Source organism: Cuculus canorus, chromosome 9, assembly GCF_017976375.1.
Source record: "Cuculus canorus isolate bCucCan1 chromosome 9, bCucCan1.pri, whole genome shotgun sequence".
In the NCBI taxonomy this organism is placed as follows: domain Eukaryota; kingdom Metazoa; phylum Chordata; class Aves; order Cuculiformes; family Cuculidae; genus Cuculus; species Cuculus canorus.
In genome coordinates, this window is record NC_071409.1 from 9,739,673 (window position 1) to 9,766,024 (window position 26,352).

Here is a 26,352-nt window from a genome sequence, read left to right on the forward strand (position 1 = left end):
AATTCTGTACTTTAGCTGATGACAAGTAAAAGAAAAATCAGAGCCCGGCGACAAGATAACTAATGATATGAAGCTATTTTTTCATGCTGTTGTGTAGTTGCCACCTGCTAGCTTTACTAGAGTGATCTACATATACATCTTGCACAGGTAACGATTGAGGTGAGCAGGCAGTCCAAAAGCCAGTTCTTAACTGGATGTGTGTCATCATCTCTCACTGCTGTCTAGGTGGTAGTAACTGACATTTTCAGTGGCAGCTTTTAGCAGGAGGATTGAATGGATATAGAAATGAACCACTGTGTTGCTCTCTAGAGAGATGGAATTAGATAGGCATAAATGAGGCACCCTGATGAGGGAGCTTGAAATATGCTGCACTGTATTTTACTTGATATCTGGCTAAATAGATCAGTGTACATCAAGGCTGTCAATCAAGAACTTTTATCTATAAAAATTTGGAATAGGGTTTTGTATAAGAAGTAAGAAAATGAAGGAAAAAAGTACTGAATTTCTAATTTTAGAAAATTATTTCACAAATGGTATTGGGGATCTGTGTTTCTGTCTTTTTTTCTGAATAAATATTCTTAGCATGTAAGCAACTTTTCCGTAAGTAGCATCAGAAAGCCATGTGGAGGTATTTCTAGCTTATGCAAATCCAAAAATTCAGAATCCAGCTGAGATTTTAACAGTGCAGGGTATGATGTACAAATCAGAGTAGGAAATTACTCCCTCTTCTGGATTTTCTAAAATTTTATTTTAAATTCTACAGTGTTAAGAATTAAACATCAATAAGATGTGTATTTTGAAAATAAAGTACTCTAGTATCAGGCTGGAATACATACAAAAAGGTCTGTAGAATTAAAAGTCTCTGAGATTCATGTTTTGAATTAAAACTGTTCTTGAAGGTAAAGTAATTGCCAAAGACTGTGTCTGCTTTGACTGCCAGTACCAAACCTTCAAAGTGCAGTATTTATTTGCTGGTACGTAAGCGTACTGCCAGAGATATCACTGCTGCTACCAAACCCAATACGTAACATAAAACCATGGCATTCCCAAATTACAATGGAAGTGTAGACAGATGGGGGACAATTGTTTGAAAGCCTGCCTTTCTGGGTGATGGGTTTCTGAGAAAGGTGCAGAGCACAGTGGAGCTGATGAGAATACATCTATTTGCTTCAGCAGCTTTGAAGAGACTATCTTGAATCTTAAGGTAATGACTTCTTTGTGATAGATGTGGCTTTTTCTACTGATAGCTGACCAGCTTTGTCAGTTGTTAAATGTAGGCATGAAAAATACCAAAATGGCACTTACCTGAAAACATCATCATGTGCTGAAAGTTTCTGGGGATCTTTTGTTTCCGACCCAAATTCAAAAGGAAAGAAAGTGGATATATGTTGCAAGCTCTTGCTACAAAAACTGCCACCTAAAATGTAAGATGTTGAGGAAAATAGTGGAGGAACTACTGACAAACCCACGGTTAACTTAAACCCAGTGTTTCTCCAGAGTTGTTTTAAGAGCATAATTAAAATGAATACGAGATTATCTTCCCCCACGTTTTAAATATCAGATCCTTTTAGTTCCAATTTCATTGTAAAACTGTGCAGTGGCAGAGATCGCCTTCCCCACACGTCCTGGTTTTATATTCATCATTAGATATCCCACTTCAATCACTGTGCTTTTACTCATCGTGGTTGTATCGCATATGACTTCATCTTCAGTCCTTCACTAAAATGCCTGTCACTAATTGCAGAGATGGCATAATCTCCTTGAGCATCAATTTGCAATGAATAAATGTGCTTTTGGCCATGATTACTTTCTTATTCCCTGAGAATTCACGTTGTCTATATCCAGCACTCTTTGCTCCCATCTCCCTTACTTCTCCTTTGGAGATTTTTTGAAAGGAGTTCTTTATTAATCCTCTGTGGTATGATCACAAAAGTTGCCTTAATTAGAAACATGAGGCTATTTCAGATTGATAAAAAAAGACAATGAGAGTTCCTTATACGTGCTTTTAGCGGATTCCATCCTTTCTTTTTCTTGTGACTCTTAGAGCTCAGTGGTGGCACCTGGTCTGAGAAACGCTGTGGATTGTACAGAAGATGAAGTACTTGAGTGGCAATGTCTGTGTGTATCATAGCTGCTGGGCTAAGAGCTGCTTAAAGCTCCTGTGGACTTGGGAGCAGATGCATCAGCAGTGGTTGCTTCTCACGCCCTGTGCTGAGCTGGCCGGTGCAACCCTGTCGCAGCCTGTTGGCTCTCAGTGAGAAGAAATTATAGACCCAGGTCTCTGTCGTGCTCTGGACACAGTCCCCATCTGAGGTGCTCAGTGGTGCTCTTGCAACCAACTCTCTTCCTGTATTAGGAATGCAGGAGACAGCATGTCGGTTGCCTGTGGTTTGGGGGTGTGCTAGTCCTTTGTGGTCCTCTCTGCCATCTAACCCAGCCCAGGGAGCTGGCATGCAGCTCTTATTCATTTGGAAATTATGTATAAAAATTACTGCAAGTAAACAGTCTGAACCCAGCTTTTAAAGCTAGCATGAAAAGTTCATAAAAAAGCAGTAAGTGAAGGGCTGTTGCTCTAAGACAAAAAAAAAAAAACCTCATTGTGTGAATTATCAGTGTGAAAAGAACTGATACCGCTCTGCAAATAAGCACCAGACTCGTTGAGAAGCCACGGCAGAATTAAAGACACAGACGCATTTCCTTATTAGTCTGTTAGGCACAGGATGATGGAAATAATTCCATGTACACTAGAGATATCAAATACAAAGAGGTAAAGATTTGAGCAGTGTGCGGCTGTTTGCTTTTGAAGGACTTGATATCATTTCAGTAGCTTTGGGGACGTTCTGCTTATGGCACGTACCTGTCTGCAGGCAGCTCTACAGCCTGTGGAGCTGCACTGGCTCTGGTGTGTCTCAATACACATCCCAATTCCCCGCTCTCCCTACACCAGTAGCAAAAGCTCCTCAGCCTGTTTTTAAAGCTGTTCGCCTCGCAGCAGTTCTGCAAAACAGCAGAGGTCAATAGCCCATGTGCTTATGTGCATTGAGCCAGTGATTGAGATATGCCTAACGCAGATAATGCCTTTGGACTCGACAGAACATTGATTTTTAGTTTTTAAGGATCTGATTGGTTTCCTTGTTGACCTTTTTTTCACATGGAGCACACGTTCTTTATATATATATCTATAAAAACATGCATGTATGCATAGATACATCTTTAAAGCAAAGGATACAAATGCACCGAATATAAAAAGTGGATTGAAGATATGATTTTGAAAGGTGAACAGTGCGAGTCCCATGTAACAGAAGATGACATTCTCTGCCAAAAAATTCATAAACTCGAACAGCTTAAATGAGAGAGAAAGAGCATAATTATGACTCGTGTCTGTAGCTATTGTTTATCACCAGGTCCCCTTGGAATACAGAACTTTTTAGACAAACAGAACAGAAATCACACCTATTTCAAGGTCGGATTTTAAAACTATCCAATTTACTATACATTATGTGCGGTGTCTTTTAGCTTTAAAAGTCATAGTTGCTTGCACGGTCTCCTCTGACTTGCATATGAAAGCTTGACACAGACAACTGATAAAATACATAAGCAGCAAGTAAGTTACACAAGCTTCAATGCAAACTGTAAGGGAGCTGAGGGAATTTAACTTCACTCCTGCTTACACAGGTGAAGCTGGGAAATGGCTCAGATCCTGGTTACATAAGCAGCTGTGCATAACACAGTGCTGGGGATGGGTGTGCTAATGCCAAGAGAAGAAAAAAAAAATCCTAAATGGACTTCTAAGAACCTGTGTCTTTAAAATGTAGTGTGATCTTTTTTATAACCATGAGTATTATCCTGTAGAAAAAAAACTTTCATATTCATTTGCCTTGAGGAGATGTCCTTGATCACATTTGCAGCTGATTATATAAAAACTAATAAAATAAATTTTCATATTTATCCACATCTGGAAAAAATCAGTCATTGCTGCCAAATAACTACAGAGAAGAGAAAAAGAGGTCTTTTCACTTCTGAAGTCAGTTTTGGGCTCCGCAGAGTATGCTAACAAGTCCTGATGAAGAATTAGGACTGAAGTTTGTTAGTCTGTCTACAACCACTCATACATCACTACCCAGAATGTTACTATGGAAATATTTTATTCATCCTCAATGGGCTTATATATTTTTTGTAATATGTTTATGCTTCTAAAAATAAATATCTAATAACAGTCACTAAGATCTAACAAAGGAAAAATGTCAGCTGTTGGAATCATTATTTAAAACAAATATTAGAGGCAAAATAGCATAAACCCCAGTGGTATATGGGAAGATATTTCAGACCCCATGGCAGTGCCATCGCTTATCCCAAGCACACATTCCATATCCCCCTTATTGTGCTGAAAAACATGAAAGCAAACACAAGAAATATTGCAAGTTAATAGACTTAAAATATTTAAATTGAATTTAAATAACAGAAACCAGTTGTCAAAACCCCTCAACTATGGGATCTTGCAACTCATAGGAGTTATTGTGATAAATCTTTGCATTTCCGCTTTGGGAGCAAAAATTATCCCATTTTTTCCTGCAACTGTAATCTGCCACATTTCTCTAACACTTTAGAAAATGTATCAAAAGTGTCATGACAGGATTTTTTTAATATATATAATAATGTCTATATAAAAAAAAAAAAATCTTTTAAGGGAAGCCACAACTCCATTCTTTGGTTCTTGACGTAAGAGAAAGGTGCTCCAGAGGTTTTAAAGCTGAATGGTATTTCACTTTCATTTTGAAAAATCCCACTCAACCCTTAAGGAGATGTAAAGCAGATGTGCTATTGATGCATTTTAGAAACACAGTTTCTGGCTATATGCATCCTGCTTTTTAGCTACTTCAGTGTAGCTTCAGACCTCCACAATCATTTCAGTGATTCTTTAAAAGAAAAATCCTGAATTCTTGACTGTTTCCAATCAACACGAGTACTCCATCCTTCCTTTGCTCACTGGGCCAATGTTTCTTGTGTCACCAGCATGGGCCTATTAATACTCTTAGCCTATATTTGCAGTGTATTTAACACCTTTTAGCCGCATCACCTATCTCAGACACATGCAACACTATTATCTATTGCAGTTCTTGAATTGTATTGTTGGACATCTATTGGTCTGTTTGAAAGAGCAAATCCAATCCCATTCTTTTCCTGTGAATTTTGGTGCTGAACCGTGCTATTTTTTCCCTCTCTTATCGCTAGTTTCTTAGTATTTTGATCTTCCACTATCAGAGTGCTGCCTGCTTGCTGGAAGATTAAATCTGCACTAGTTTCCTTCCTTTGTATAGCAAAAATCCAGGTGCTAGTTCAATAGCTAATTTAGAGCAGGCTCTTTCCTATGCCAGGCACAGCAATGCTGTGGTCCGTTATGAAAGTTCTGCTCCTTAGAATAGTAAAAGGAGCTCTTTAGCTTCATTCAGAGCCTTCTGTATTCCTCATCTAGTTTGCTCTCTCTTTTTAAAAGTATATCATTCATATGATACATTCATTTGTGGAGTGCAGTCTATTCTAATTTCCCACTCTGAGTTAACACAAAACTACTAAAAAATATCAACTACCTCAGACCTAGTTATTGTCACAAAGAGGTGGTGGTTGAATGCCTTTTCCTGGAACGTGGAGCATGCAGATATAGTGTAAAACTTATTCGCACTCATCTGGATTTCACTTTTGTTCCTGTATTCAGTGCAGTGTTTTATTTAGTGTTTCTTCAGTTTGTGTTCTGTTCAATAGTAATACAGAGCCCATGGAGACACTCCACGGGGCACTGAACTGTCACTGCTGAGAAGCGTAAATCCCCTTGGAAAGAAACAAGAGGTCTTCTAAAAAATCATGTTAAGAAACAGCTTCCATAGCAGCATTTTCCCAAATTGTCATGCGTTTCACTTGCTAGTTCTGTAACTATTTTAAAGATGAGATGTCAAGACCTTTTGATGAGAAGCATAAGATTAGGAGAAATAGGTTTCCATCTGGAATTTGTAATTTCCTGAGACACCTAAGGAGTTGCAAGATTTGCACCATACACATAACCTATGAAAAAGATCCTCGGTGTCCATAAGCCAAGTCCAGGCTACAGTCTGTGGTCTGCTTAAATACCCCTCAAAAATGTCACGTATTTTGAATATTTGTGCTCGCAAGTGTGATTCCTTGCAAGGAAGAAAAAAAAAAATAGCAAAAAAATTAGGATTAGGATCCAGTCCTAGACATTGAGTCCCCGGAAGTATTTTGTCTATAATCATACATTCCCTTCCCTTGCCTCCCACACGGACAACTAACCTCTTTCTACTCTAAATGAAATTGGCATTGAAGTGCTCATGTGCTGGCATTAGTTTCCCCAAGGCTACCAGAAAATTATACTAGAAACCATTTTAATATACGGAGAGTCATAAGATATTTTTTTGTTTAAAACTAAAAAACCCTAATTTGTAATGTGCCATTTCTACCTTTCCATGAAGTCTTTAAATCTGCTTATAGCTTTAAAGTAAGAGTTGTAATAAATCACCAGTGTCAACATATTGCAGAGGAGAGTATTAATTAGAAAACCACCAGGTCAGAACAAACCTGGGCACTAGGTTTGGGTGTTTAGCTCCAGTGAGTTACTGAAACTGGTATCTACTTTGCTTTGGTTATTTTCTCTGTAAAAAGAAGTGGATATTAAAAAAAGATTTATATTAAAAACATCTATTAAAATTGACAGGATATTTATGTATTTAAAAACACATCATTCACTAAATATGCTTAGGTTTTCTGTCACTCTCAGCCATTGTGAAGTCTAAGAGGGATGTGCAAAAAATCAGTTTTAAGTTGGGATGTTCTGGAAATCACCACTTGCAGTTCAGCTCTCACTGGCAGGGGAGGGAATCAATCCAGGATATCTATACCTGCAGCCTTGCTGTAAAGAAGTTTATCTTATGCTGCCGTTTTATTTTAACTCCAGTGAAAAATTTTATATGATATAAACTCTGTAGTTTTATCTTTTCAGAGAGATAAGGAAAGTGCCTTCTTTTTTCTTTTTCTTCCTTCCCTCCACCCACACAGTTAAGTTGAAGCCAGTTAGAGAAACAAGCTACTCCAAAATGGGCTTTGCAACTTGATCCATTTTGTAGAACTACTTAAATTTTCAGTGAGTGTTAGAGAGATTATCTAGATAAGTAATTACTGCACCTGCAAGATGAGACAGTAAGTTCTGATTTCAGTTGCAACAAAAATAGAATTCTTTAAAGATGCATCAAAAGAAGAAAACTAACGTTCTGTGCCACAGTCCTCTCGTGGCTGGGAAGATGGAAAATGTAAGATTTCTCAAATCCTAACATTTTAAACAGTATTTTTCATCTCAAGGGAATACAGTCAGGACGACAGCACTGAGTAAGGGCAGAATTACAGACAGCATTCTTTCGTCTCCAGGGAATAACAGCAGAACCAGGATATTGGGTAAAAGCTGAATTACACCTACAACTTGCTTCCAGAAAAAATTGGTGAGTTTTGCTCACTGATGGCAATATTGCCTTCTTTCACTTGATTTAACACCTGCTGGAGGAACATCCTCCACCGTGCAGGTACCTGCAAGCATTCTCTGGTGGCATTGATTGTGCTGGCAACGTAGAGGAATGCCTCCTGTCTCAAGGCTGCATCTTACAGTGATGTATTCTTGCATGACATCAAAATAGAGAGCGTTTTAATAGTCCAACAGCAGCTAGGAAGCTAGGATGTAAAATTGATTATACTTTTACAGAGAGGTTTGAAGGTGACGGAGAGCTATTAAAATCCCAAGCAGTCAATGTTAAGTGATGGTTATGAAATTTATTATATTTGAATAATGCTATTTAATTAGAACACAGCTATCAAAAATGTTCCATGAAGTCAAGAATATTGATAAATCAATAGTTGATGAAAATTGCTCTTCCTTAAGTATTTTGAATTAAAACGTAATAAGAATTCAGACTACCATAATTCTTCTGAGATTGTAGAAGCCTTTATTATAGCCTAATTGTTTTATTTAATCTTTCAATTTTGATTAGAGGTTTCAAAATGAGAAAATGAAGGTTTGAATTTGAACCTCTTGCCTGAAAATCTTGATACAGCTATAATAAATCTTCATAGCAGAGTAATATAATGGTCATTACTGGAATAACATGCTTAGATGAAAGAATTAGCAAAAGTAACTCAAATTAATTATAGAATATAAAATTGTTTATGGTGCCAATTTTGACACCCAAGCAAATTTCATTGTAAACTTATAAACAGACTAGCAGGGAGAGATTCTTACAAGATCTTTTATGTCCTGGGGCAAAATTCTGGCTGCCTTTATCAGTGAGCTTTGCTACTGAATTCAATGGATTTCACCCAGCAGGTTTATGGAAGGCACACAATAACTCTCTTTCCCAATAGACCTGGGAGGTATAAAAGATTTGTAAGGCCTGAAGAAGATCTGGGAAAGTAAAAGGGAAAGGAAAGAAAGAAAACAGCAGCACCATGGGACAGGGAAGACCAGCAATATTTTGTATTTACACAGTATGGATTATTCTTCCTGGCATCATCTATGCATCACCAAAGTTCAGGGTGGGAGAAGCTGCATAAACCACTGGCACAGGATAAACTTCTAATGAGCAACAGTAAAGAAGGAATGTTGGCCCCAGATATCAAGGCAAATCTTTTCTGTTATTAAAAACGCCATAGGTTTTGCTGGACAAAAGAAGTTTAACCAAAAATGTTGAAAATTAGGCAGCTAAATTCTAATATTTTTCTAAACTACTTGGAGCAATGGAAATTAGAGAGGGAATGACTTAAAAAGCAAATCATTCAGAACTTCTGGAAAGGTTTGACCTCAGGGGTAACTGGAAGCTTAGTTTGGTTTGTATTTACAATGAATCTGTCAACATCATGAATTCTAGGATTCAAATTAACCTTCAGAAAGAACTTCATTTGATTTTATCAAATAATTGACAAGTAAGTGACTCTGTTAAAAAATCTCAGACTCAATATGACTCATTTTTTATATGTCTAAGGCATGGAGAGCAGTGAAATTTGGGTATGCACTTGCCGTATAACAGCCACATTCAGAGCCTCATGAGATTTTACACTTTGCCTTCAATAGATGTTGGATCTAGCTGTTGAAAAATTAATTATTCTGTCATTAGTCTTGCTAAGGTGCCTAGGAAAGGGAGTTTGTAAGAGAGGGAGCCTTTTTAGACCGCTGCCTCCTTCAGCACAACCAACTTTTGCTGTTGTACATCAGGCATTAAGTTGTATTGAAAAATAACCTAAGAATGACACCTTAATGGAAGGTATTACCAAAACAGAGAGGATGATGCTGTTGCTCCTGCAGCTTGTCATCTAAGTTATTTGTTCTCAAACTAGAAACAACCACTTTTGAAGTGCTTATCTATCTGAAATTCCCAAACTGAGATGTTGCTGGCACAAAGGAAGGAGGAATCATCAGTGCTGTGCTATATCAAGATAATGTGTTCAGGGATTACTGCAGTTAAATCTCTCTACGTTTGCTTTAGCAGTGCTGTATTACTCTGTAAGAATTAAGGAAGGGTTCTGCTCAAGCTGGGGCAGAATAGATTGCAGCTGGAAAATTATTTGAAGCGATATAAAGACCAATTGTCTGGTCAGCAATTAATGGGAATAGTGGAATCACTGTGTTTAGGGATGAATTTGGAAATTTTTGGCAACATCGATGGCTGTTCCATTTGCTGATAGAGGGTTGATCATGGTAATGGAAAATGAGGAGGCTATGAACTATGAGGAGGTCTGTGCTGTCTGGTATTAGGATATCATTCTTATAAGGCTGAAATGAAAGTATTGGATACACGACATTTCTTACCTAACAGTCCTCTACAACTGAAAATACAATCTAGAGTACATACTGTATGGAGATGGGATAAATGAGACATAGAATGTGAGGGGGATTACCTTGAACATTAAGTGTGAAGGGTCCAGTTTTTTAAATACAGGAAATGTCAGATACTGGCTGGTGATGTGGTTTTTGAAAACAATAAAAGGGACCATCTTGTGGATAAAGCACAAGAAACTGTTATCAAATACAAGTTAGCTTTGAAGTGCCTACAACCTTGGTACTTCCAAGTAAATATTGCCCAAGGTGAAGGGCTGTCTAAGACCCTGCACTTGTATCAAAGTATTGCAGGTGAAAGATAGTTGGAGAACATCAACCTAAAATTAAAGAGAGGAAATTATCATTTCTGTATATACATGCGTTTTACATAGCACAAAGTGTATGTATGGGCATGTGTGTTTTCTGTCTGCATACACCACTGGCTTATGTAAAAGCCAATGGAGATAAAGGTGTGGTATTAAACTCAAACACAGAGTAATAGTGTAAAAGTTAAAAAAGGTACAGCAGCTGGATGTTGTTGCGGTGCAAAAAATGAAAGGTAAAATCTTGTTCTCAAAGTAAGTGTACACAAACCCAACATGAGCCTGTTGCTATTTGAATTTAAATGATAGTTTCATAATTCATTTCAATGGGGAGGCTTGCACCTGGCTATAGCGTGACTCCAGATGAAACCAACAGAACAGACGCTGTTGGAGAAAGCATTGCAAAGATTTCCCATGTTTTCAGGTCTACTGAATTACTAGCAGTCACCTTGGTGATGTTTTACTAATCCCACAACTAATATCAGCCAAAAAAAATAATATATATATGTATGTATGTAAGCATAGTAGAACAAACAGAAATTTCAAAACCTAAACTAAGATACACCTTCAACTGTGCTTCAACCTGAGAGCACAAGACACTCTTTGTTGTACATAAAATTAAGCATATTTAGTGAAAAGATACAACCAGTCATTCTTTAATGCACCTTACAAACAGCTCCTGACAAGAATCCATAGGAAAGCAGAAGGTGGGAGGAATAGGGAAGCAGCATCTAACTCCCCATACAGAGAAATGGGTTTTTAGGAAAAGTATGAGTCATTACATGAATTTGTGCTTCTGAGGATGCCAAACGTCTGTTTGGAATTCTCAAACACTTGGAACTCTTCTCAAATTCATTGGAGGCAAAGGTGGGTGGTTAATCCCCCCACAAAATTAGTGTGACTGAAGCAGAATTAAAAGTCAAAAGCTTGAAATAGATGCTCAGACTTGCATACTATTTCCATTATTTTAGGTGAGTGAAAGTAGATAGGTTCCAAGATATGTGGAAAGACAGGGCACTCATTTGAAACCTAGTTGTGATTTAGACAACCTGAAAGATTTTGACAAAGGGCCTTTTAGCTCTTTAATTATTTTCACACACAGAACCATGAGAAAGAGATGAGCTATAGTCAGTTATTTAGTATTTCTTGCACTGTGCCACCATTTTGTACAAATGTCTCTCTTGAAGGTAGAAAATCCATTAATTGCGAAATGGAAACACAGCTGCATAGTCATGAAAAAGATGGGGTGTTGGCAAGTGCTTTAGGCTATAATAGTGCCTTATTTGCATCTATTTATTTTCTCCTTGCAGCTTATCGTGCAAGAATTTTAGTGTTAGCTACATGTATTTAAGAAGTTTTGACCAAGACTTTTTTTAGCTGATGCGGAGTTTTGCAGATGATATCCCTAGAAAGAGAACTGTAAGTGATCAGCACTCATGCAGGGATCATGCAGGTTAAAAAGAAGAGAGATATAAAACTTATCTTGGATTGTAAGAATGGATCTTTATCAATAGCAGGTTGTTAATGTTGGAAATTACACAACAGCCCAGACTCCCAAAGGCCTCCCACTGCCCCAGGATTCTCTCGGCAGGGCAAATTTGCAGGCTATTTGCAGGAGAAGCAGAGACCACAAAACGTTAGTAATGCTGCTGGCTCCCAAACCATATGGACTTCTTCCTGTGACACCAGTGTACGTTTGCGACATGGTCTATAAAGACCACAAAGGAACCTGTCTAATTGTGTGAGAAATAGTGATTTTAATTTCTTTTCCAAACACAATGTTCTCACATAAGGGCAATTATGAACGCATTGACACAGTCGTGCAAGGGTAAGACAACACAGGGTTATGACAAAGGAACCTATTAATAATACCCTCAACATTAAAAACTATGTAAACCGATGTGCCTAATAATTTTACTGCATTCCATTTTAGGAGTATAACGTACTACATAGAAATATAAAACAGATGTTGTTTTCTAGAGTTTCATTTCATAATTGGGAAATGTATTGATAAATCCTTTACTAAAATAATCTAAATCAATAATGGGAAGTCAGTGTTTCAGAAAGAAAACATTAGAGAACATTATTACCATTAAGACACAACTATATTTTAAGAAAGAGTCTGAGTGGTTTTGCTCATAGTATCATTATATTTGGAAACTTCTTTATAGCATAAGCCATGTCTCATTAAAGTCAAAGGGCTTTAGTTCAAATCTAATACTCTAGTAAATTATTTCGCCTGTGTGAAAAATGAAGAAAAGCTTAAATCATAGAATCCTACCTTTATTTTTTGTCTCTGTCACAAATTCTCAGGTGAGAGTTGTGCCTGACTGTGTGTTTAAGAGAATGTTGTAATAGTCAGCTTTTACAAAATGCAAACTTGAATAAGACATAATTTAAATTAGAGGTAACCACATATACTCTGCATATGTGATGTGAAACTGCACTCTGTGCTGCTTCAGCACTACCTGCTGATCAGTCAAGAATATGTTCATAGTCCAGGATTAGAATGATTTCAGTTTGCTTTTCCTCTTTAAGCATCCCACAGTTGCAGTGATGAAGAGGGTGGCAATAATTCGGAAGGGACTTAACAGTCTTCACACTTAGAGGAAATTCTCTCCACAAAACTACACGTGCTTTACAGAGGCAGGATATGAGGGTGGGTCTATGCATGGATGCACACTCACAAATGAGGGATAAGCACTAGCTACCCGCAGGAAGGAGAAACACTGAGGTCACGCTTCAAACCTCTTGTGAGAAGATCGAGAGACACACAGTAACAGATGTGTGCAAAGTAAAATTATACAATCTGTATAGTTACATGAACTAGCCTTTTGGTTCTGCAGTAGCTTACGCAGCCCCGTACAGCCTGACTCCACTTCACAGGTGAAGATGTATGACAGTCTCACGTGTGATTCAGGGCACAGTTCAAAGAAGCTGCAGCAATGTGTCTCTGGTTGGAATTATGCATTTGTCCATATGCCAATGAGATTGTGGCCTATAGGTTTTAATTCTAATTGGTATCTGCTAGCTAACTGTTGGCATCTGCTGCTGTGCTATAAAGAGTAAACAGTAACCTTAACAATCAAAGAATGTTATTAATATTTAAAGAAAATGTTTAACTTTTAAACAGATTGCAAAAACTTTAATGAAGCCATTTGGAAACTCGTTTCCATATGACATTATGATCCTTAGCCTACCAGCATCAAAAATGACTTTTTTCAATGAGACGAGCTTCTTTGTCAAAATACTGCTTTCGCTACACTTCTGGGTTTCTTTGGGGTACAAATTACCTTTGAGCATGTGTATTTTCTAATTCCTGTGCTTAAGCAAAATGAAAGTTGTTTTCCTTTGTTTTTCAAGATGAGATCTCTTTTCATAGGTCTAAAATGCTATTTTTATTCTTTGGGTAGCGTGTGTGTAATGTATTAGAATATGGGATTCCATACAAAATGCTGATGACAAAGGGATACATGCTTGATGGGAACTGAGGCTAGAGTAGATCTGCACATTCTCAGCTAAGGAATCGCTAAGGCAGGTATGCAAAACCCGAGGAAAAACGGAAATTAAGAATGAGGTATAGAACTGAATATTCTAATGAGATTCTGTACGTGGATACTAATGTTTTCAGTATTATGGGTAGGATAGCAGCTAGTTTATCATATAAATAATAAATTCTGCAGCTAGTTACCAATATACTGTAGTCATAAAGTCTACCATTATCAGTTCACTGGTAGCAATGTTTCCTAGCTGTTTACCATCCGTCATGTAGCTCACAGATAAAAGAGGAAACAATTACAGCATTTCCACATAAATTTAAGGGCAGCCGAATGCAAAGAGATTGCAGATTAACATTCCTTTAGCATGGTTAAGTAATCAGGAACATCAGTCAGATAATGAGACGTTTTGTTAAGAAATTGAGATTGGAAGATGTGGTAGTATAATTCCTTTTGCAGGAATCAAGATTTTCTTATGTTGTTATAATTCTTCTTGTTAAACCCATACAGTAAGCAGCTTTCTTTATAGCATTATACTGTTCTACAGGGTTCCATAAGATCTTGTGGTACATCTGGTCAAACAATGCCTCTGGCACATTTCCAGCCTTCAGCTTTTTCTGCTAAACACAGAAAATAGCTGTGTAGAGAAATGGAATTCATTGTACACTTCCTGTTAATTGCAACCCATTTCAAAGGTAATAATTATTACGAGCACTATGCATGTGGTGCATATTTAATTAGAGATAAGAAGGCAACTTATAAACGAGGGCAGTGTGTTTGTGACAGCCCCAGTGGCTCTGTAGAGATGCACTGAGTTAGTGAGCTAGGATGATCCAGCTTGGGAACCACGGGCCACGCGTGCCTCTGACACCGCTGGAGCTCATTAGTGCCTCGGGAGGGAAAACTGGAGGTTGTGGGGGAAAGTGCAGGACAAGGATGAAGGGTTGCTTCTCTTGGGGTACACAGGCCAGAGCTGTAATGATGGCTAATATGTGGAGACATGTAGCTTTTGGACTTTTAGAAGTGTCTAAGAATGTTATTACTTTTGTTTTCAATATAAATTAAGAGTCTCAAAGATAGCAGAAATGTCTGCCTACAAGTTCAGGCATCTACTCTTACACCAATATTGCAAAATGCAACACAAGCTTCTTTTTTAACTCTGTGCTTACACCCTTTTAGTGTCTGTATCATTTTCTTCTCTCAGAAACAAAAAGAATAAGGGCATTTCTGTGTCCCCCCGATTGTTTTGAGCAGCTGCAAAATGCAAGTTTTTCTATGGGCTGTGTCACAAAGAAAAATAGAAATAAAAATATCTGGGGGAAATATAAGGAAACAAGAGCGAGGATATTTCCCTGATTTAACTAATTTCCAAAATGTTTACTTTAAGCAGAACTGGCTAAAACAAGGGCATAACTATACTGATATAATCCCAATAGAAATGAGTCTTTTCAAATACTGTTTTATTTTCTTATCCTTGTTATTAGAAGTAGCTGCTCCTTCAGACCTTTCTACCAACCGCTTCAAGCTGGTGACCTGGACACTTTCCTGAGCAGCACTGCCTTTGTTGCTTTTGAGCCTGACCATGCAGGGCTTCAAGGAGGTTGGAAATTTAGGTGTTTTTTGTTCAGCTGCAGAAAGGAAACCATGCAACAGAAGGAGGCAGTGCCCACCAGAGCTAACTTTTATGCTCAGCTTCCACATAAATGGAGGCTGAATGAGGATCTCCCATTTACTTTTTGAAGAGTGCCAGACCTGAGTGTCATGTGTTAGTTAAAAAGAATTTTCAGCTCAGCCTCAGACAGAGGATTAGTGATCAAATGTGTTATCTTCTCTCAGTCAATGATGCTATATGCCTCAACAGATAATGAGGAAACACTCTCATATGAAATTTTCCTGCAGGTGCTGCAGTTGGGGTGTGCTGGAAGAACAGATTCCTCTTGCACAGTATATATGCAAAGACTGATTAGAAGTTGGTACTGGTGGTAATCTTATTTGAAAGATAACTTTATTTTTTCGTAGTCTTGCTTTCTGCCAATCATTTATGTGGAAACACCTGACCTCTTGCAGTGCCTTAAAGGTCATTTTTCTGTAGGTCGAGTTCCTGAACAAATCACAGCAACAGCTGCCAATTAGGCTGCTCATTTCAAGAGGATGAGAATTATGTTTTGTGGTGGTTGCTGCTTTGCTAATTATCAAGGGCATTTTGCTGTAAGTAGGGTTTTCCTCAGTCTAGAAATACTCTTGAATTTTTTAGAAGTCAAGAGGCTGAATTGTGAGAGCTATTATACCCTGACATTTGTGTGGCCTTTTCTTGCTAGAAGTGTAAACTAATTATCTATAAACAATCTGATGTCTGATAACAGAAAATAGTCGGCATTAACCAGAGATAAATTAATAGAGACCATGTGCTTTAGAAGTAAGCACAGCTCTGACTGTTTGGACTCTTAAACGCTCATACAAACAGCAGGACCAAAGCCAGAGGGCACATATGTCCTGTATGACAGTGGAAGGTTTAAGATAAGGTCACTAAGCCCATTTCATTTATGTTGTTCCTCCCTCTGATTTAGGGGACTGCTTCTCCCACATGACAGTACAGGTGCTGGGTATTGAGTGGGATTCTGCAAACAGCAGCTTGGTGTGTTTTGGCAGCAGCAGCACATATTCATCTCTACTCAGCCGATCCTCTTCTCTCATAGAAAGATAAAAATGGTAGCTGCAGTTCCTGACATGTCCTTTTAACAACAAACTTGGGAGGAAGAATTCTGCTACTGGAACAGAATTTGCAGTGCATTGTTTCTTTCCTTATGTAAAGACAGCTGACAGAAGAATCCTATAAGATGGTAATTGTGTCATATATCTAAGGAAAGGAGACCTGTTATTTCAGTTTTAAGTCTAGGTCTGCTTGTTACTTGTTTACAAGATATTTAGGCTAGCAGAAAGGCACTAGAATGCCTAGATGAGTGATGGGGCTTCATTTGGTTATAGTGAGACAAAGACTGAATTCAGACACCTCTATGCTTTTAGTCCTACAATGCTTTTTTTACTACACATTGATGCTATTCAGGAACCATCTCTTTGATTAATTCATTATTCCCCCCCCCCCAGTAGATTTGGACATCTCCATTGCCAAGCTTTACTTTTAAAGTTATATTTTTGTATTATGTTACGATTTGCCTCAGAAGTGAGTCTATAATTACGTATGGAAAAGTATCAAGTCTAAGGTCTGTATTAACAGCAGGACTAAGAGGCTATAATGATTTGATTTAGAGTTTTCAGGAATTAAAATATGTTTCATGACTGTTTTGTCAGACTTTAAACTAAGATGGTTAATTACCACTAAATTAATATGCTTATGAACACAACACTTTTACACCAAACTGTCTTTGGAATACAGCTCAATTTATGATCCAGCAATCAGCTGACTGATCCTCAGCCCATTTCGTTGCTGGAAAATGTATAGCGATATCATAAAGGAGCTAAGCAAGTCTTGAAAACTTGATGTATTTTCAAGGGATTTTCAGGACATATTAGCCTCTCCTCTGCAAAGTGATGACTTTTGATAATCAAGACGTAATCACATCTCCTTTAGAGTTTGGAGATTAAAATTTGAAGCAATCAGTACTGGGTCCATCAGTGAGCAAAGCCCGGAGGCTCGTCTGAACTTTCAGTCCTTCAGTGTTATTTTGCCCAAGCAGTCCTTGTAAGATTGCGTGCTTTGGTAAAGTTACTCAGAAGTTATGCAGCACTGAATTCCCTTGCTTTACCTTTAACTTGTTGTCAAGCTTGTGTAAAAACTTGAAGCTAAATGGCTGCTGAAATCTTCATGTGGAATCTTGTGCATACTGCACGCCCAGTGAACAATCACAAGCCCCGGGTTTTTGTCTACAAGGCAGGTGTTCCCTAATGGATTTGCTATCAGGATCAGCAAAAATGCCAGTAACTGTTTAACTATTAATATGGTTAGAAAGGCTGTTACACGTGATTTGAGAAAGCAACCTTCACAAGCTTGTTAGACACAACTATTTCAGAGGTGCCTATGTAAACAAAAGTTTACATACCGTAAACATACTGTAGGAGATGTGGTTCAGACTTCCCTTTACAGAAATTATAAGTTGCTGTCAATGTATTTTGCCTGAATGCAGAATATTCCATACTCTTGCACACTTAACCAAAGAGAGGTATTACCCTGTTCCCTGGTCTCTTCATCGTGGCTGTTCCCTGGAGTTAAAGGAACTTTACCAGAAAACGATACAACTCCTAAGTATGGTGGATAACATAACTCTTACAGCCATTAGAGAAAGTGAGAGGATGGTCTTAATACCCCACCACTGGGAAACTGCGCTGGTCTTAGCTTGGCCTTTAAGTGAAAATTATAGAGGGCAGAGAGAAAAAAAAAAGTGGCGAGGAATGCCTTCTCTTCCTGTAGAAAAAACAGTATTTTCATGCATCCCTTTCTAGAGTTGAGCTGTAGAGATTTCCAGTCTTTCTGCTTTCAACAAACCAGTAATTTCTGTTTCTCTAGCAACACCTTGCCCAGCCACTGACTGACTTGTAACTGAGCAAATCAACCCAATCCAACTGTACATCTGAAGAACCTGATGTAAAATCTGAACTATAATGTTCCAAGACTTAGAAGCAACTGTTGTTTGCCTGCAGGATAACATGCAGTTGTACTACTAGCTGAAAATAATTCTAGAGAAAGCTGCACAGAATCAAATAGCTTTCAATCAGGTCCTAGAAGTGTCGTTTTCTCCTTCACTAAAAATACATTGAATGAATTAAACTTTAAATGTATGGAACTCAGGAGCATTCTGTTTGACCTTGCCTTGTTGCCATGGATGGCAGTGTCAATTTTAATGTTAAAATCACCATGACCATAGTGAGGTCAATAATAATAACATACACTGCCATGAAACATCATTCATGCTAAAACCAAGAAAGACACATGGAGAGAATGTTTATAAATAGTGAGAATTGGCATGACTGGACTGAGGAAAAACTCTCTAACACCTACATTTTCACTAAATCTTTGTTATCTTTTCTTATGATAGTGTTAAAATAATCCACCGTTTATTAGAAGATTTGCCTTACTTTATACTTTCAGATTCTGTATGTTCCAGATGATTGAAATCTAATATTTCTTTTTCTTGGGATATTAAATGGTGATTGGCAGGTTAATAAAGAATACATGGGGACTAATAATCGCAAGGCATCTTTTAACAGGCATTCTTAATAGAGATTATTAAATTCTCATTTAAGAACTGTAGATAAGTTTTCATTCTATATCAATACCAGAAGAAAATCATACCAGCCTTTTTTATTTTATATTCTTTTTGACCAAATGAGGAGGTGTTATGAGTAATGCAGAACTCTGTGTCATGGCCAGAAATGCCACCTCTATGATTCTATACTGATTTTTACCATTGAGCTATGAAATTTTAACAGCCAGTAAAAATGTAAAGAAAATTATGCAAAGCATTAGAGAAAAAGCATTTGTTTAAAAACAGCTAACGATTTCACATTCTGATTTACAGTTTTAAATCTAATTTCCAAGTATTTGTTAGCTTTAGCTTCAGCCTTAGCCCACCATTTTGTCAGTGTGCAATACAGTTCACCAGTCCTTATTGAAAGAGCTGTCATATTGTAACAAAAGAGAGAGGCTGCCTTGGAATCATTCTACAAATGAACTGAAGCGCCCTTGATTTTGGCCAGTAATGAGTAATAAAAATGACTTAGATTGGGAGTGAACCCGTCTGTCTGAGCAACAATATTTGTTTAAAATGCACTGAAGTCATATATGAGAATGGCGTTCGATGAGAATGCCAAGTGGGTGGCTTAGTAAATTTGCTTGAACAGAATTCTTGGGGGGAGAGAAAGAAAGAGGCAGTGCAGGTCTCACTGAAACAGCTGCATATGAAAGGGTAATCTTTGGATTAGAAAATAAATTAGAAGAATTCAAAGGCATTTAACAACAATTTTTGAACCATATCATAAGGGAGGCTGAGGATTAAGAGCTTATAGGGGAAGAGAAAAACAGAATAGAAGGGGTGCATAAAACTCATAGTTCCACAGAGAAACACATAATCCCTTCTCTACACATTCAAGGGTAGATTCGGTTTATTTTCACTACTTTGTTTTGCGCTGTTGAATGGGAGGCAATGAAAGGGTAAAGATGAACAAAACTGGTATGCATTTAAACTCAAAGTTAGTTATTTCTGTAGTTGAAAAGCTTTACGTGTAATTACAAATACTATGGCCTGCCTTTCTCTCATTCTCTCTCTGAGGCTGTGCATCATTAAATCATGCAGATGAATCCCTGAGAAAGCCTTGTATTCCAATTGTAACAGCTATAAGCGAGGGTAGAAATGGCACATGCGAGTGAGCATTTCTGCAAAATAGAAACAGTTCTATAGTAGATATAAATTTTATTCCCTTATGATACAGTTATTAAAGAAATGCTCTCTTTTCTGCTGGAATACTTTTTTGAAAGCATCAGCCTCAGATGTCGTGAAAAAAATGCAATTGAGAAGACTTACCCTGTTCAATAGCTAACACTGCATTCTAGAAGTACTGACCAGAAAGTTTTTTGTAATTTAAATTCTAAGAGAGTTTGACAGCTGAACTGATATGTGGCCAATATTTTTTCTATCAAACTGTTTTTGATGGAAAATTGGATTTTTTTATTAAATTGAGATGTGCAAGAAGTCATGAAATTTTTTACATAAAATTTTCAGTGCTTGAGTAAGAGGAATTGCTGAAAAAGGTACCAGATTGCATCATGAAAATTATAGTCTTGGACCCTGTGTTTCCATTTTGTTCTAGGAGATAGATTTGCTGCAACCTGGGGTTCTTAGGACATATGAGTCAGCATTAAAAGGCAAGAAACCTGCATTTAAATGACTTCTCATAGGATCCCAGTTAGTGGCAAGGTAGTATAAAATTGCTCCTTGTTCTGAAAAGGATTTTCAAAGTTGCAATGCCAAATATCTAGGATTGAGAACAGCTCCAAGCTTACTGCACTAGTCACCTGATCAACAAAAGCAGATGACCAAACTTCTCTTTATCTTTAAACTCTAAATAACACTATGGAAAAAAATCACCATCTTTCTCATTATGTCAGATTTGTAATGAGGTGGAAATGAAACAATGCCATTGCTTGGGCCAGGCTGTGATATCTACAGTCCCTTTGCAAAAATCCTTATGGATCTCATTTCCCAGACCACTTCTTTCTTATTTACCAGAGCTCTTTGATTCCCTGACTTTCCTAGCACCTTTGTATGTAAGCTAGGGTACACTGCTATCTCCTTGACTGACATTTCAGCTCTCTCGGGAAGATCAGGTTCTTACATTTTTTCCTCATCCAGAGAATTGTTACTGTTTTCCTGGCAAAATCTCGTCTTTCCCCTAGGGAAGACACGAGCCTTTTCGCTTGCATTCATGAAATCCCATCCAGCTCTGTTCCAAGTACCTCTATCTACACCTTACACCAGTTGAAGACACAGTTATTTCTATGCTCTACCTGTTTAGTTCTCGTTTTGGAGTCTGGTGACAGGTTGTTGTAGGTGTAATGGGCCTGTGTGACTCCACAGAAAAGGACTGCAACAATACCTGAAATCAAAAGAAAAAACAGAGTTAGCTGCTTCCATTTTCTTACTTAGGTTTGTCAAAGAGCTGCATAAAAATAGCCAATTAGACCGTTCACAGGATTTTATAGCAGAAGAACTTTGAGATATATTTTATAAGAACATCTTTCAAACAAACTAGAATTTGTTTCTTTGCTAAAAAGCAGGAAAGTCTTGACTCTTCTGCCTGGTCCATCACACATTCATAGCACTTCTGTTGTTGTGTATTTGGCCCAAAACTGTAGGGAATTTGTTTGAATTAATACATGGTAACATCTGACCATAATTTGACTGACAGTTAGGCAAGGCTAACATAACTTTAATGTAAAGTACTTCATACTCTTTGGAAATTGTAGCAGAGACTAAATAGGAAAGGCAAAAATAATTGTATTACTTTGAAATAGTCAGAGAACCCTTAGTCCTGAATGACTGCATGGGAAAGTAATTTCAGGCTGTGCCTGATTGCTAGTCTTACCATAAGCAGTGTGCAACAATCTGCAAGGTGGATAATAACACATTGCTTAAAAATGATGCTCTGGCAAAGGCAAGCTGCATGGCCCAGAATGACTGGGTCAATGGCTGCAGCCATGTGGCAGCTATTGTACTTCCCAGCTTGTGGAAAGTCTTGAGGAGCAAGGCAGCAAGTTTGTCAGGAATAATAACGATAATAATAGAATCATAGAATGGTTTGGGCTGTAAGGGACCTTAAAGCCCATCCAGTCCCACCCTCCTGCCACGGGCAGGGACACCTCCCACTGGATCAGGTTGCTCAATAGATTTGTATTATAGTGATATTTCTTATTTTTGAATATTTCCTTCCAGGCCCTGGTTCTAGCTTACTATAACCATTGCGTCACTGTAATGCAGTACTATAATTAAAGTAGCTGATAAGATTGTAACTGCAATTTCCTGTCAGGGCTGGTTACAGATAAGGCAGGAGGAACCCGCGCAGGGAGACTGGAAAAACAGAAATAAGGGCCCACCAGTAACCGTATGTAAATGCCCATGGAAGAAGAAAGCCTGGTGCTTTTCTTGAACTTGTGGCATGTCTACATATATAATTATTTACGCAACAGCTCAGGGCTTGTTCACGTCCATTCCAATCATCATTCCCCTGAAAACCTGCACACGCGTTTCCTGGAGTCTGTGGAGCATACAAGTTCTGCTCGGTTTCTAGATGCACACATCAGCAACAACTGGTTTTGCGCAAAGCCAGCCTGCAGTGTGTTCACTGCACGTCTGTCATCTCCGGGGCTCACAGACAGGCACTTTTCCACCATCCACCCCACAGCTCTTTAGTTCTCGTGCCTTTCAGCCCCTCTACTCGCTGTCCCCTGCCCAAGAGCCACAATGTGCCCTAATTAGCATTTTAGTTCTACTTCCTCATGGGCTGCTCTGCAAATTGTTTGGTAATTTTTAGCTCATAGGCTGCTGACATTTACTGAAATAACACTGATGAATCCAAGGAAACGGACTGAGTCAAGAAAACAAGGGAACAGGTACCTGTCTAGGTTTCAACAGTACCCATCCCTGAAATGTGACTGTGCAGCAGCTTTCTTGGCTTTTATTGGGTTAAAATAGCATGAACTGAAACACGTAAACCAGCTCTACTGGAAGCAAAGAGCATGAAGTAGAATTGTTTAACTAATCCCAGTCTGGATTAGTTACATTTCCAAGACTTGAAACTGTCTAAGGCTTCCTCCAGCTTCTCCAGGAGGGTGACTCTCCTAAACTGACAAGAAGGGGCTCAGTGAGGGGGTGGCATCTTCAGTGCTGCAGGCTTTAGCACAGCAAACCCAACAGAAAACAATCTGCTTCTTCAAAAGAAGCAGGCCAGATTTCATGGTCGTGGGAAAAAAAGGATGGTAATGTACTGAATAAGCGTCAGGTGAGAGTGCTGGTGCCTCAGCTGGTTCTTTGATCAGCTTATCCAAACCTCTAAACACTTGCATTTAGCAGCAAGAGGGCCCTGGAGTTAACTGAAATCTCCTGCCCCCCCAGAGAACGGGAGAGATAAGGAAACACGGCAAAATGGAAATGTAGACAATGCTGAAATAACTTCCTTTGGGGAAGTGAGTGTGTGAAGAGCACCGTGCCACAGACCAGCGAAAGGAATTACTGCCTTACCATGTCTTTCTCAAGCTTCTGACTCTCTCTGGATTGCTAACTGAAAATATTGTCCAATACAGTCCAACTTCCTTTACTTGTAAACCTCTCTTGTTTCTGTGAAGAACTGTGGCTTAGCATTAATATGTCTTTGATGGAAGAAAAAAATATGGAGTAAACAATTCTGAGATGAATCTGGCACAAGGGATAACTGCCATCAGAAAGAAAGCGAGAAAGCAAAGCTTCTTTTCCTGCACAAACCACTGTGGACATTTTCTTTGCTTCTGGTTTCGCTTTATATTGTAAATTTACCTGTACCACTTCTACAGAACACAGTCTCTACAGCCAAGAGAAATTCCGCTGAGCTTTAACTGCCGTGCCTTTGTTTTTTAATATTTATTTTTTAATGTCTGTTTTGATAGTTATTTCTATTTCTAACTACACTAAGAACTTTCTTTGCAGTAAATAATGTGGGGACTAGTAAGATTGTCACTGCTTGAATATGTTCCAGTGCATTCATGGTTTTGTGAGGTCTAATTGTTCTCTTAAATGTGTCTCTTTTTCTCAGTAGCTGTGTTTGTTTGTGCATAACTCACCTGGGGAGTTTAAAAATTCTCATGATATTAATAATATGCAATGAGGTGCTTGAACAATGAAATTCCAGTTAAAAAATATAGGCAGTCAGTAAAGTTGCGAAGTGTCACCAGGGTCAGTAATAGAAATGGAGATAAGAGTTTCTGATTCACTTTCTTCTACAAGAATCATCATCTCAGATTGGACATTAGGAAAAATTTCTTCACTGAAAGGGCTCTCAGGCGCTGGCAGAGGCTGCCCAGGGAGGTGGCTGAGTCACCATCCCTGGAGGTATTTAAAAGGTGGGCAGATGAAGTGTTTAGGAGTATAATTTAGTGGTGGACAGGTACAGTTGGGCTTGATGATCTCAAAGGTCTTTTCCAACCTAGTGATTCTACGATTGTGCCAAGTCTTGCATTTTTGAAATTGACTATTAAATTCAGCTAGGATTATAAAGTGCTTTTTGACTGCTAAGAAACTGTTAATCATGGGTAGCGAGAGAACTGAGAGTAACACGAGGAATAAAATGGTCTAAATCTGATTTTACAATAGGAGTAAATGATCTGAACCATGCAATTACACAACTGTAGAAACCAGGTCCCCTGTTTCCAGGGAAGACCAGAGGAATGCAGTGGAATATTTCAATTGCTACAATTGAATGCTTAATGTGTACCAGCCTCGCCTCTCTTCATTAAAAGACTTGGAGAAAATTGTAATGCATTTCCATAAAAATGATTACTTAAGAGTAATGACCAATTACACATTAATGCAACTACAAAGAAGAGAGAAGTGCCTGAAGAGGCAAACACAGAACCTTTTAGTTTGAAGGAAAAAGCAATCTGGATTTCTCTGTAAGAATATTAAAGCTGGATTTTGAAGTTAGCTGGGTGGCAAAATACTGTATGAGCTGTGTATGGTACATAAATTAGGTTGTTACATTTTTTCAGGCTTTCTTTCACAGAGAAGCAGATAAGACCAACTATGACAATACTGGAATTGTAAACAGAAAGAATTTATTAAGTGTGGGGAGGCAGCTACAGGGAGATGCTCCTTTTACCAGACCATAGAGCTCAGTGTTTTAATTTGGTGTGTTGGAGATTCAGCTCACTTTTTCAGTGCCATTACATTGTTTCATTTTTAAATGGCAAATTTGGCAAGTACAAATGCTGATCTGAAGTAAACAGCGAGTGGTTTGAGCTAAAATAGGTGATTAATTGTTAAGTGCCATACAGCTGCTTGTGTCTAGAAATAAAGTTACTGAAATTTTTCACTTAATACAAAAAATGAAAAACCTCACAGTAAAATGTTGATAGCCACTAGTAAAGCTTCAGCTGCAGCTCAACCTCTTTGAGGAAGTTTTATTTCAAATAAAATCCTAGTTTTATTTGATGTATTTGCTCCTTGTATAACAGGGCAATAGTGACAGCTTGTTAGCTGCTTACACAATTAGTGAATGTATTCTTATGTTAGTGTTGCCAAATAGTTGAAATTGTTGCTAGGACAAAAGCTGGTAATATCAAAAGATAATCCAGGATAAAGGAGTAACTTGTATTTTTAGAAGTATTGTGCTGATGATGTGAAATTAACATGATAGTTTAGAGCTTCTAGTGGTAAAAAAAAAAAGGAATTTAGCCCTCTACCCTCTGGAGAAACAAGGGAGTGGATAAGATGTATAACTTTATCTGAAAAGATCTATAGGTAAACTGATTGTTTTTCATCCCAACTTTGAAGCATTCCGCAGCTTCGGGGATGCCTCTGTAATGATGCAGAGCGCACTGCAAATCCCACAGTACAACAAGCAACAGGAACTGCTCTTCCATCAAAGGCAGTGAAACATGGGGAAAAGAGAACAATGAGGACTTGGTAATAGAGAGATTACTTAACTCAGGTAGCATAACATTTACTTTGCAGCCATGCTCATATCAGAATATCTCCCCAGCGTCTACTGGGCACATCCCAGTGTAGACTGAATGTGTGACTGGCACTGCCTTCTGCCTTGAATTGTTGCAGTAATAAGCCTATAAGACCAGTAGCAACACTATCCCTATTCAGTCTGTTTTCACTGAGGGCATGAAGTGTGACTAATCATTTTTTTGATACTGAAGCAAAAATTCAAGGCTTCTTTCACCACATCTGCAGCAGTGCAGAACCAAAGCTGGTGCTTTGTTCGTGAAGCTTTCATCTTTGGAGTTGTCTGACGTTGATTTTACATTGAAGTGACAGAAAGCAACAAAACACAGAGTTGAGAGAATTTTTTAGGCCCTCATCTGAAGAATGATCATTGGCGTTGCATCTGGTTGTTTTACGTGAGACCTGAGCTTCAGTGTTGTACATTTTTAACCCAAAATGAATTGCTGCATTCAGTT

The 26,352-nt window shown here is 38.2% G+C and overlaps 1 protein-coding gene across 1 annotated transcript in view; it reads right to left on the reverse strand.

The window, feature by feature from the left end:
- SLC9A9 (solute carrier family 9 member A9) overlaps positions 1-26,352 on the reverse strand; it is a 192,820-nt gene that overhangs the window by 87,076 nt on the left and 79,392 nt on the right. Inside the window, exons 9-11 of the mRNA XM_009565945.2 lie at positions 21,205-21,293; positions 3,230-3,343; positions 1,306-1,417 (exon numbers count right to left, since the gene is read on the reverse strand). Coding sequence (XP_009564240.2) covers positions 1,306-1,417; positions 3,230-3,343; positions 21,205-21,293 — 315 coding nt within the window. The remainder of the gene's footprint in view (positions 1-1,305; positions 1,418-3,229; positions 3,344-21,204; positions 21,294-26,352) is intronic.